We start from the raw sequence: 12443 nt of genomic DNA, 5'->3' as shown, positions 1-12443 counted from the left end.
TGAAGGTAGCTCTCCAGAAACACGGTTGGTGACCACTGCTGTAGAGCATATTCAGGGGATTTCTCTGGTCTGAACACACTTGTCATGATCACTGGCTGTCCCCAGGGCTGGACTTGAAAGCCACTGCTTTCAAAGGTCATTTCAAATTAAGGGAAATAAGATAGGACCTTCTCGGTAAGCCCATAAGAAAATGAGTAACTCGGATCCTATATTGTTGGTCGGCATGGGCGATATGGCAAAAGTATCACTATAAAATACTTCAGATATTTTCCTGACACAGAGTATGTACCACAATATATAGCTTTGCTAAGTGTCAGCCAAACAGTCATGCTGCATTTCAAAATAACCTACGAAAACCTATTCATTCACTGATGTTTTTATTTCATGTCTACAAAAATAAACGATTTAACACAGAAAAGGCAGGAAAGTTAAATATTCTGTACAAAAATACATTTTAATATCCGATTCAAAATCTAATGTGTTACTCAGTAACACCGGGGTCGGTCAGCGTAAAAGTACTTATGATATCCAGGATACTTTAGAAAAGTGTATTGTGACGTATTTTCTCTTAGTATGACTGCTCGTATTCTCACATTCTTTGTGATGTATATAGAGGTAGTGCCAGAATACAATACTTAGCACTTTCCCATAATGAATAAAATGGTAACATAGACCTTTTATGTTGAGAAAAAATGACCGCTGTAACAGTATTTTTCTCTTTTCACACCTCTAACTTCAGCAGAGTGTTCTCTTGTCTTTCATCCACTCCATCAGGACAGGAAGATGCCGCTGAACCATGACCAGGAGAGAACAGTGAAGTGCACCCTTCTCCATCTTCCTCCTCTTCCTGGCGCTGCACGGAGGAAATATACTGCTCCAGCAAGCTGCTATCCTGACTGTCACCATCTGCCCCTGCTCCAGGTGAACTTGTAGGTTGCAAAGTCCGCACGGTTTCAGGGGAGCCACCTGTAGCTGCGCTGCTCATACTGTCCTCCAGTGCCCCCTGCTGTTCACCAGGAGAATGAAAGCCTGATTCAGGGATAGAGACCTCATTTCGCATAGGAAGAGCTGTGACTTTAGGGCAGGCAGGAATGGGACCAGCAGCGATGCTCTGCGAGGGGGATAAACAGCTGAGCTGCTCCTTCACTGAACACTGCCACTCCATCATGGCCTGAAGCTACAGAAGATGAGGAGAAGAAGGAGAGGAAGAAATATTATTTGTGCTAAATTTTTCCTTGTTTTTTTTTCCTTATTCTGAAGACAACAATTCAGTTGAAAGCTGACAGTGAAGATGCCAAATAACTTAAGGTGAATTGGGAAATCACTAGGGGTGTTGCAAACAGATGATTTGGATCGGTGCATTGAAGGAAAAGAATGACGGAAGTGAATCGAGGCATTAATCATAAATCGATTATTATTGATTATACAACAGTTATTCTTGGTCCAATATTTAACTGATCAAGTGGTGTCCCATGTCTGCTGTTATTTAGTATAACAGCACTGGTACATTTCACTGTGTGTATCACTCCACTTTAAGGATGGGCGATATGGACTTAAAACTATATCACCATATTATCTGGTGTTTATTGCGATAACGATATCAGTGATGATATAAATATAGAACCGTTCACCACTGTTTTTAGCTACAAGTGATAGCTGTGATCTTGAGATCTTCAGAAACACAAATACTGATTTAAAAGTAAAACTGATTTTCTGTAACCAAACCAGTTCCAGATTGTAGAGGTGCAGTAGCTCCTCGTTTAGCGATAAACTCCTCCTCAGCTTCACGTCCGCCTTCTGCCGTACTCGTTTTCGGGTCGCAGAACATCGTGCACAAATACGTCATCAACTAGGCTTTATCGCCATTATCACGGTAAGACTAATTCTTATTGTGGGGAGAATTTCTAACGGTATATCGCAAACGATAAGATATCGCCCATCCCTACTCCACTTTTCTGTGTTTGCAACATAAAATTCCAATTCTAGAAACAGTTAATTATATTGAAACCGTTCCTACACTTACAACGGTCTGTCAGTCAGCCTGTATGTTGTATGGCAAGACGCAACACTCTTTCCAGCTGTGGCTTCTTTGCGAACTTCATCTCAAATACACAAAATATTTGCCCATTTATACAACAGTTAGTTCCGATCCACTAATTCGATTGGTTGAGCGGTATTCCAAGAGTGCCTATATTTCCTATAAGCGTACTGGGTTGTTTCGCTGCGTGTATCATTCTCACGAACCGAAGTTAAGGCTAACCTGCTTCCAGAGGAACTTCACAGCTTCTTCCTGGATCATCCTCTGCAACTTCTCCTCCTGCTGCTCTTTCTGCATCCTACAGACAAGATGTACAGAAATGCAGAACAAGTTTTTGAGATACATGATTAATAAGTAAGGAATAAAACATGACACGGTGTGCTGTTATAGAACAAAAATTACAGAGGGGATGCTCTGATACTAACGTTGTTTTTTATTCATTACAGAACGACACATTTTCATTGCTCTTGAAGTTAATAATAAAATGCAGCTTGCCATATTACAGAAAAAGGAAGACTTTCCTGTGCTGGAAAACCTAAAGTTACAGGTTTATCGCTGACTGTGACCAGGCACTAACACTGGACACGCCTTCCAGAAATTCCAAACAAACATCTCCTCACACAAATCTTCACCAACTTTAACACCCCACAGAATTTGCTTATGTGGAGGGTCTGCCATACAACTCCCTGTACAAGTACTTGCTATATAAAGAAAAATATACACCAAATGGCCAAAAGTATGTGGACACCTGACCATAACACCCAATGTGCCCATTCCAAAACCATTTGCTGTTATAATAGCTTCTGGGAAAGCTTTCTATTCTATTGTGCTGTGGGAATTTGTGCTAATTCAGCCACAAGAGTATTAAAGAAATCCTATACAACTGTGTGACAACAGTTTGGGGAAGCACCATGCATGGGAGTGACGGACAGGTGGCCACATAATTTTGGCCATATAATGGATGCGATCAAGAGCGTTATTATAAACCTGTGAGCAGTCTGAACTACAATCAGAGCTGCTTCTGATCAATCAGATTGGAGAATTCAGCAGTGCTGTGGTATAAGCAAAATGAAATCTATAAACGATTGTAGTTTTCTACCTCTCTAGCTCCGCTGTGAGGTAGACGATGTGATCCTGTAGTCGGCGTAGGCGAATCTCACAGCGCACCTCTTTGGCCTGTGGGTGCTGCTGTCGAGTCCAGTATCCCCTCCACCAGGCCTGAATCTTCACAGCTGCTGCATCTGGATGGCACTCTGCCACCTTAGCACTTGGACTTCTCAGCTCAGTACCTGCCTCTGTGGCATTTGTGTCCTTGTTGACTTGCAAATGAACCAATCTATCAGTTTGTAAGTGTTCTCCTTGATCTGCTTTATGGTCTGTAATGTTTGTCTGCAAGTCATTTTGACTGAGATGAAAATGAAAGCTTGTTGCCTCCTCCACCTTCTGAGGATGAGATCGGGCTGGATTTGGAGGAGCCAGTGAATCGGGCTCGTCCAGCTCTTCGTCTGCACTGTCAGGGGACGGCGGTGAGTGCACGACGGAGCTCACAGGTAGGAAGGCGGACTCTGAGGAGAGCATGCTGCCGTGGAGCTTCTCCTCATCTGTCTGCATGTCTTCTAAAACCAGACTGTCCTCGCCATGAGAATGGGTGTGAACGGCACCTAGCACGTACGATGAAGATGTACTGGCCATCCAAGTATTCACCTGGACAACTGGTTCAGAAGCTTCTGTCATAATCAGCAATGTACAGAAAGAAAAAGTGTAGAGGACAGATGTAAGTGAAACACATTGTATAGTTTTGTCTTTCCCATGTACCTCCTTTTCAACAGTCATTAACTGGGTTAGTGAAAAATGAAGGAGGAAGCAGTGATCACAGTGATTTGGCACAGTTTACTGTACAGTACATGATTATAAAGCACAGCAGAGCTTGGTGTTGTCCATCAGTTAAATTAATAATCGAGTGCCTTTCAGCCTGCGTGCTTTACCACAGGCAATAATCTTCCTGTACTGAGAACAGAGGTAGCAACATTGCTAACAAGAAAATCCTACCAGATTTTTTTCTTTTTAAATATTCGGACACTGCCAGGACTTTGTTGTCTGGTGAGCGTGTCACATTGTGTGTTTTAAGACCTGCCAATCTTCACCCTTGACCAAAGAATTCTTTTGAGGTATGTGATATTCGTAGGTGATAGCAAAATTGGGCTAAAAACCATACAGTGTAAAATCAGCTTAATTTGCCCTTTCAAAAAGAGCACTACACTTTAAAGTGATGTATTTCAGTGTTACGAGTGTAGTTGTGCTGGTATGGTCACACATTGATACCGTCAGGGGCGTAACCTGGCCTGGGTATTCTGGGATGTAGCACCAAAGATTTTTGCTGTAGCGCCAAATAATTCTCACTATATAACTGATGGCAGTGATGTAATTTTGTATCTTCAGTGAACGGAGTGTTGTATTTTATCACACTTGTCATGACCAGTCAGTGGTTTATAGGAAAATATGTGGAAATACTTGTGTCTTATTGGCTAACAGGTCTCAATTCTATTTTACCAGTAAAGCGGTTGAAACTGAAACACTAACATCCTCTCATTCTGAAATGGAAAACAAGTTCCAAGTTACGTGAACATGATATGAGCAGAGCATAAAGACTGCTAACGTATTTTGCATGGCACTTTAGCAGCTAAACCCATACAATGATAGCTTACTTGCACCTCCCCTCTTGGTTAACAACACCAAACTAGCCTATTCTCATGTTAAATAGCCAAAAGGTTTTATATTTTATCGGTCTGGTAGTCCAGTGATAACACCCGAGGCAGGTTCTATGATGAATCCAACTTTTTGTCCAATTTTCACATTTTTAAGCAATTAGCCCTCACATGCATGAAAACATTTAGAAGCATGTTTTTAAAAGTTTTTTGATGTAGAAGAATCTGGGCTCAGCCCTGGATGATTATTCATAAGGTTTATTAATTTGTTAGTTTAAGCAACTGGAAAGGTTTTTACTATATTGCTTATTTATTTTTATTGTCCAACAGTGTATTTTATATATTTATTAACAGACGTCATTATTGTCAATTCATGTCTTTATGAATTTTGAGTAAATGTGTTTGAAACACTATTCTCACTACAGAGAAACATCAGAATGACGGTCTGTAGTAATCGCACATATTCTACACACATGATATGCAGTGAGTAGATTCAAAACCTTTAAAACATTCATTAATCACACCTGATGGTTAATTATGAGACACCTGTGAGTTGTAATGGTATGTCGAACAGGATAAATACCAAACTATGCAGTTCTTTTCAAGTTCTACATTTAACACCCCTGGTACGTATTAAACCTGAGACCGTGTACCGACCTGGATGACTGATGACATTAAGAACCTGGGTTTTGGCCACTCCTTTTTGTGCTGGATCAGTCCAGTGCTCATCCATATCCAGCTGAGTCGGGTGAAGAGGACTTGGGGAATCGTACTGATCTTCCTGGAGCAGCTGTTTCTGGTGATGCCTACATGAAAATACGGAGGAAGGAGAGTACTGCTTTAAAGTTTGAGTTTTAATAACCTGAAACAGAACAATCAGAAGCTACAAAATGGCTAAAGAATGAAAACTAGCAAGACATCACAGCCAACCAATCAGCTTAATTCTTCTAAACTTTCTTTATTATGAAATTGCAGTTGGACCAAAAGTTTCCATTGAAACTCCACACATTTCATGTTACCATACGTTTCCTGTGTTGTCAGTTATCTACTTTAAAAAGGATCTACTTTTATTTCCATAAGAGATCATTTTAAACTTCTATCTAAGAGAGAGAAATTTATATCAGTTTTTATTTACTATATTGTTTCAATAGTTTACATACAGTTTGTTAGTACTTGGGAGCATTGCCTTTTAATTGCTTAACTTGAATCAAATGCTCGAGCTAGCCTTCTGTATTCTCGCCCATTCCTCCTGACAGGATTGGTGAAACTCGGTCAGGTTTGTGGGCCTCCTTGCTCAGACACACTTTTTCAATTCAGTTCACAAAGTTTCATGGGACTCAGGCAAGGCTTTGTAATGGCCACTCCAATACAATCGCTTGTTATCTTTAAGTCATTCTGTTACATCTTTGGAGGTATGCTTAGAATCACTGTCTTGCTGGAAGACCCAGTTGCGAGCAAGTTTTAATTTTCTGTCTGTCTTCAGGTGTTGTTTTGGCACCAGTCCCTTTTCCAGCAAAACACCCTTACAGCATGATGCTGATGCCCCCATGCTTCATAGTTCACCTGCAAACTTCTGTTTGGCTTTTTTATGCTGGTCTTAGAATGGGGGAATCTTCCTTGTAGACTTTCAGGCCATGACAATATAGATCTGTCTTAATGATGGTTGTGCATACTTTGATACCTAATGGATCCAACTCCAGTTCCTTTGTTGTTGAAAGGTTCAATTGAACCTTTTGGACCAAAAGTGATTTGTGCTTCTTTTCCTGAATGAAGCAGTGACTGTGTGGTCCCTAGATGTTTATATTTGCATACAATTGTTGGTATAGATGTTCATGGTACATTCAGTTCTTAGAAATTGCTCCTAAACAAGAACAGGACTTATGGAGGTCCATGATTTTTTTTTTTCTTAGGTCTTGGCTGTGTTGCTTGGATTTTCTCATGGTATCAAAGGTGAAAAGAAACACTCTCTAAATGTATACCTTATTTACAGCCACAGGTTAGGGTTAGTCCCATTCAACTCCTAATTATGACAACTGGCCAATCAGAAACTTCTAAAAGAAGTTTACTTCTACTACAGTAATTGGTAAAATCTTCCACACTGTTTAAAGAGACTGTCAACTTGGTGTATACAAACATTTGACCCACTGGAACTCATAAGAAATAAGTCTGTCTCTAATCACTGGGGTACCTCTGTTTGCTGAGGATCCTCTCCAGCTTGGCATCCTCAGCCGACTGCAGTGAAGATGAGGAGGTCAAGGGGCATGTCGAAGCCAGGTACTGGACTAGCTGTATGTGTTGTCCAGGGCGAAACATACGGCCTTTGCCCTGGCTGTACAACCACTCTGCTTTAAGCCTGGAGTTATAAATAAGTCAAAGAAGTCAATTCATAGCCTCTTACAGTAAAACGTAATGTTTACAACAACATGAGCCTAACTGTACAGATTTTAAAATTTGGTATAATGTAATGGTGTACTTGGACTAAAACTTAGTCTTTGGATTAAAGTTAAAGTCCACCCAGAAACACATTAAATGTGTCTATATTGAAATATTTGTCATGTGCTTAGCAATTCTGGTGCACATTTGTTGGTTGGTTGGTTGGTTGGTTGATGTCACCAGCGGCATTGGTAGTGTGGTTACAATAGAGTGCTGCGAAAATGAGTCCTAAAACCTGAGAATGAGTTAGCATTGTGCACTAGCAGTTCCACTATCCCAAAGTCAGTGGGTTTTTTGAATGGGTTTTTGGATAAATGCCTGAATAAGGTCTGTGGTTAACACAAGCTCAAGATATGTTCATGTTTTATTCTACGACATTAAATCAGTAATACCCCATTTGTGGTTTTGTTGAGCTTTTACACGTCTATAAAAAGGCAGTTACTTACAAGTGGCTAAATGGGACTACAGAGGTTGTTGGGGACATTAAACGTCATCTACTACAGCCTTGTTGTGTTTATACTCACACGCTTGCAAACTAATCCAACTCAAACTTTTCAACTTGCAGATGTATCAATTTATATTATTTTCCAGTTGTAGTGGTGGTTATGTTGAAGTCATGTCACTGTGGTGTAGTTCGTTTATAGCATACTTTTCCCTTTTACTTCCGCCGATTGTATTTAGGCTTCAAATTCATAAAAGTTGGGTTCATTTTTGAAGATTATCTTGATCAACAAAACGTGTGAAAATCATAAACTTTTGTTGGTCACAGAGCTTATTTTCAGCAATAATTCGAAAGCCAATGGTAAAAATCTTATTGGCTTTTTGTCGAGGGAACCAGGGTGGTGCTAAGTTCTGGGGTTGCCTACAAAAATATGCCACTTTTGCAGCGCTCTATAATGTTTAATAGGAGAAAAAAAGTTCAGTAATCTCATACATGAAGGAAAACAGCCAGGTTACAGCTTCTTTTCTTAGTCATCATTTTCCAGCAAAGTTCAACATCATAATGATGAGAAATCTAATGCATAAGTATTGGAGACAGTTGGACTCAAATTTCCAGAAAGCCATGCAGTTATATGATGCAGTCATAGCAGAAACTCTTCCTATATAGATAGTAATCTACTAAATGACAAACATGATGCCGCTGGTAGAGGTATTAGCATGAATGTCAAAGCTTTGGTATTTGAGCAGAGTGCCTCAGATGAGGAGGTGAGAGAGCTGGATATCCCAGGACATATTCACAATATGTTCATATTGAACATCCTTTCAAAACAGTACCATTTACTCTTCTACACCTGTACACTGTAATTATTTATAATCACACTATCTGGCGTCACCCAGAAGAGAATGGGTTGTCTGTGGTGTTTGGTTCCTCTCTAAGTTCCTCCTTCAGGATGTCTCAGGGAGTTTTTCCTTGTCTCGATCTTGCTTACTGATTAGGGATCCAGATTTACATCTGAATTTCTATAAAGCTGCTTTGTGACAATATCTACTGCTAAAATTGCTGTACAAATAGAATTCTATTGATTTGAATTGAAAAGGGGGTTGCATCACTTTCTTTAGGTAGAGATCCAGCAAGGACTAAATGACACTAGCACCACTAACAGCAGGCTCTTGAACACCATTGTGAATAATGAAGGAAACCATTAACCAAAGTGAAAATAAACCAATATGCCAATGAAAGAGATTTAAGCCAACAATTTCATTAGCTAATGAATACTGGATACTCTTCAAGCTCAAGCACTAATTAGAAAGATTGATAAGCAAATTGCTCAGGGAAAATTTTCTCCTTTAAATCCCATGCCACACAACGGTCAGATCTTAACAGCCTTTCGTATAAATAAATTGCTCACCCTTCTTTTTGTGACACCACATATCCGTCAAGTACCTTCAGATTGAGGCACCAGCTCGCAACATACGGACGATAATCACATCCAGGCAATGAGGGTGTAGCCATGACACACGGGTTGTTCATGATAGACAGCTGCTCAAGGTTGTGGAGAGTTGATAAGTAGGACACCTGAACGAGACATTCTCAACATGACCGTGGGTAAAGATTTTAATACACTTCTACAAAATCTATGAATTAATAAGAATGGATCGCTTCATGACAACCTCACTGAGGTCCCGGATTTCATTTTCAGCCAATGAGAGAACGGCGAGGTTCAGAGGAAAATGGGCTGGGGAAGTACGCAGACTTGTGATAATGTTGCCATGGAGAAGAAGCGTCTGGGGAAAATTAAACAGGCTATTAACACAGTGTTATAAATGCTATATAATTCGGCACATCAGTTTTGTAATGCTTAGCAATACTGTAAATATTCTGACACTCACCTTTAAGGCAGAGAGCTTTGAAAGGTCACCCGTGTGAGAAATGTTGTTGTCAGACAGATCCAGATGTTGCAGCGCTACACAGCTGTTCAACTGCTCTATGACCTGAAGGAATACAGAATCCTGAAGATCTGACACCAAACACAGACACCACACTGCCTTTTCCTACTGTCTGTACCTTGATGTTGTTTCCCGCTAAGTTTAACCATTCGAGGTGCACCAGGTCTTTCAGTCCCTCGATGTAGCCAATGCTATTGTTGGGGAGGTTCAAGACCCTCAGTTGTGTGAGTTTCGACACACCCATCATGCGAACTAGCCGATTACAGGCAACAGACAGCTGTTCAAGGGGAGAACGTGAAAAGACGGTTGTTAGTGAAGAAGGAAAGAAAAATGTGTACCATTAAAAAAAAAAAAAAATCAAAATCATGATCTGTCGAGGCCAGGTGTGTACGTTTCGGGATTGAACGCTTCATGAAATATTTTATGAGTGTTCCAAATGCGCATTCGTAGGATGGACACACATTCAGTACACACATACAGCGCAGTAGAATAATATCCATGTCAAATATGTGTTTGGTGCAGTCGTTGCACTATAATAATACTCAACAAAATATCATCATTACAATTCCTCCATATTTAACTCGTTAAGGGCAGGAGGAGAAAAAAAAGCCCAGCAGATCTGGCGTCATATGGTAAGAGCATGTTATTTTGATCATTTTCATTAGACCTGTGATAATGGTATTTTATTTCCTATGCCTATTAATGCTATTAATATAGCAAGGTCAGTTGATATTAGATCAAGCCTTAAATAATTAAATTACAAATTCTGAACCACCATGGCTTTGACTACTGTCTGACTTCCACCCAAACTGCATGAGTCCATCACACTTGCAAATTACAGAATACCGATCTCACAGGGGAGTTAATTATCACCAGTGTTGGGTAAGTTAGTCAAAAAAAGTAATCCACTACAGATTATTAATTACTACTTTAAAATTGTAATGTGATTACATTACTGATGACTGCATGTAAAAAGTAAACAGATTACTAATTACTTTACTTTCAAAACCTATCAAACCTACAAAAATACACTACAAAATATTGGATTTATCATAAAACTTGCCTCGATGTTGTCACTGTTTGTAAGAATAGCAGACCAATAAAATATAAAACTTTTCTAATTAGGCTAGTTTGGTGTTGCTAGCCAAGGGGAGGAACAGCTAATGGGTATGTATGGGTTTAGTTGCTACAGTGCCATGCAAAGTACATTATCTTTGCTTATGCTCTGCTCATATCATGTTCACGTAAACTGGAACTCATATAGACATTTACACACCTTGTTTTCCTGCTCAGCATCAGAGGATGTTACCGTTTCAGTTTCAACCCCTTTACTGGTTTAAAAACAAAATTGCTGTATATCCATTTTTCCCTTACACTGACTGTGAGCTCGTGTTTGGCAGAATTCAGATCTGTCAACCAATAAAACACGAGTGTTTCCACATATTTTCCTGTAAACCTGGTCAGATTGGCCTCACCGCCGTTCACTAAGGATATAAAATTACATCACCGCCATCTTCTTTTACTGACGTTCAGTTACATAGTGACAAACCTCTCCAAGTGGAGAATTATTCAGGGCTAAAGAAAAAACCAGGTTACACCCCTGATTACACCTGATTTATTTTAAAAATGCATTTTACTTAATATTGTTTTCTTAACAATAAATTCGTAACGCAAGTAACAATTTTATTGACATCATTAACTGCAATCAAATTACATCAATTTAAAATGTAATGCATTACACTACTGCGCTATCAAAAAAAGTGATTATATTACAGTAACTTGTTACACCAAACTCTGTTTAACATATTTCCTATATATATTTTAACATCTTTCCACATCCCTGCCTGCACCACTACTGCCACCATCTTTCATACAGAACAACTAGAAACAAGAAACAACACAGGAAGTCAAGTCACGTGAGCTGATTTGCATATAATGCACAATGCAGCAATCATATTTCAGTCCTTTAGACTACAAGTGCAAATACACATGGTGAACATTTTATAAGGATCCAATTCACAAACAAGACACAGGAAGTGAGCAGTTTGTAAACAGGGTCAGAACATCCGGTGTCGGTACCTGCTGAACAGCTGCATTCTTCTCCAGATGTTCCAGTTTGATGATATGGTTCTGGTCTAAGACAAGTGTGTGAGTGTCCGGTGGACAGAAGTTTGGATCCAGCTTGTGGAGGCTTTGATTTGAAAGGTCAACTAAACCAGTACCTTAACATAAACACAAGTCAGAAAATCTGGTCAAAAGGTAGAAACGACTAGACCTGCTTCTCCATGATGACTCAAACCAGCACGTTTTAGCTAAAAGCCTGTTTTAAATGTAAATTACTATCTCGGGTCCGCAACTGCACTGACTAACATTTAACTGACATATTAAACGTCAAATGAACCAATAATGCCACAGAATATACCAGTTACTGTTAGTTACCGTTACAAGTGTTTACAATAACAGAGCCTGGTCAGTTAGATACACAGCTAACATGCGTTGCTAAGGATTTCCGTCGCATAATTACACCCCAAAAGCGTCTAAACCCATGTTGCTTTAACACAACATTACAAGAACCAGTATAGAAATCATATGCTGAATTGCTTAAAATAATACCACAAACCTACCTTCGGATTTTGCCATTTGAGTGACAGGATGAGGACCACTAGCCTCTGTTATCGTCGTCGCCGCCGCCATACTTCCCGCTTCAGTCACCGCCAGGGCAACCGCGCTCTCATCTGATTGGTTACATAAATCAAAGGATAAAATTATTTTTCGACAATTTTACAAGAGTGATATCGAACGTGCGATTTCATACATGTCTATCATTTGCAAAAATATAACGCTTTCATCAAACGACTCTCTTTATAAACCGGCTACCC

General features: G+C 39.7%; 1 protein-coding gene across 3 annotated transcripts; it reads right to left on the bottom strand.

The window, feature by feature from the left end:
• Positions 1–284: 284 nt before the first annotated feature.
• On the bottom strand, positions 285–12369 carry cep97 (centrosomal protein 97). 3 transcript variants are annotated; one of them, XM_053615622.1, is made up of 11 exons: positions 12189–12369; positions 11644–11786; positions 9683–9841; positions 9508–9609; positions 9289–9402; positions 9027–9193; positions 6932–7096; positions 5401–5549; positions 3138–3762; positions 2261–2336; positions 285–1177 (listed from the first exon to the last, which is right to left on the bottom strand). In XM_053615622.1, the coding sequence occupies exons 1-11, from the start codon at positions 12256–12258 to the stop codon at positions 722–724; spliced, it is 2226 nt and encodes a 741-aa protein (XP_053471597.1). In that variant the 5' UTR covers positions 12259–12369; the 3' UTR covers positions 285–721. The 3 variants fall into 3 exon arrangements, with proteins under 3 accessions (XP_053471597.1, XP_053471596.1, XP_053471598.1); XM_053615621.1 differs by having other exon boundaries at positions 3138–3765; positions 12189–12366; XM_053615623.1 differs by lacking the exon at positions 11644–11786 and having other exon boundaries at positions 3138–3765; positions 12189–12266.
• Between the last annotated feature and the right edge of the window lie 74 nt (positions 12370–12443).

The sequence above is a fragment of the Ictalurus furcatus genome, chromosome 26, assembly GCF_023375685.1.
Source record: "Ictalurus furcatus strain D&B chromosome 26, Billie_1.0, whole genome shotgun sequence".
NCBI lineage: Eukaryota > Metazoa > Chordata > Actinopteri > Siluriformes > Ictaluridae > Ictalurus > Ictalurus furcatus.
The sequence above is the reverse complement of the archived record's forward strand: the minus strand, read 5'-3'. Positions and strand labels throughout refer to the sequence as shown.

What these genes read in the sequence shown, in the direction of transcription:
- cep97 (XM_053615621.1), bottom strand. Translation starts at nt 12,258, where the DNA reads ATGGCGGCGGCGACGACGATAACAGAGGCTAGTGGTCCTCATCCTGTC. An exon ending in TCAAATGGCAAAATCCGAAG is followed by an intron (nt 11,787 to 12,188) that starts GTAGGTTTGTGG and finishes GTTTATGTTAAG; the next exon opens with GTACTGGTTTAGTTGACCTT. An exon ending in TAATGTCATCAGTCATCCAG is followed by an intron (nt 3,766 to 5,400) that starts GTCGGTACACGG and finishes TGATTATGACAG; the next exon opens with AAGCTTCTGAACCAGTTGTC.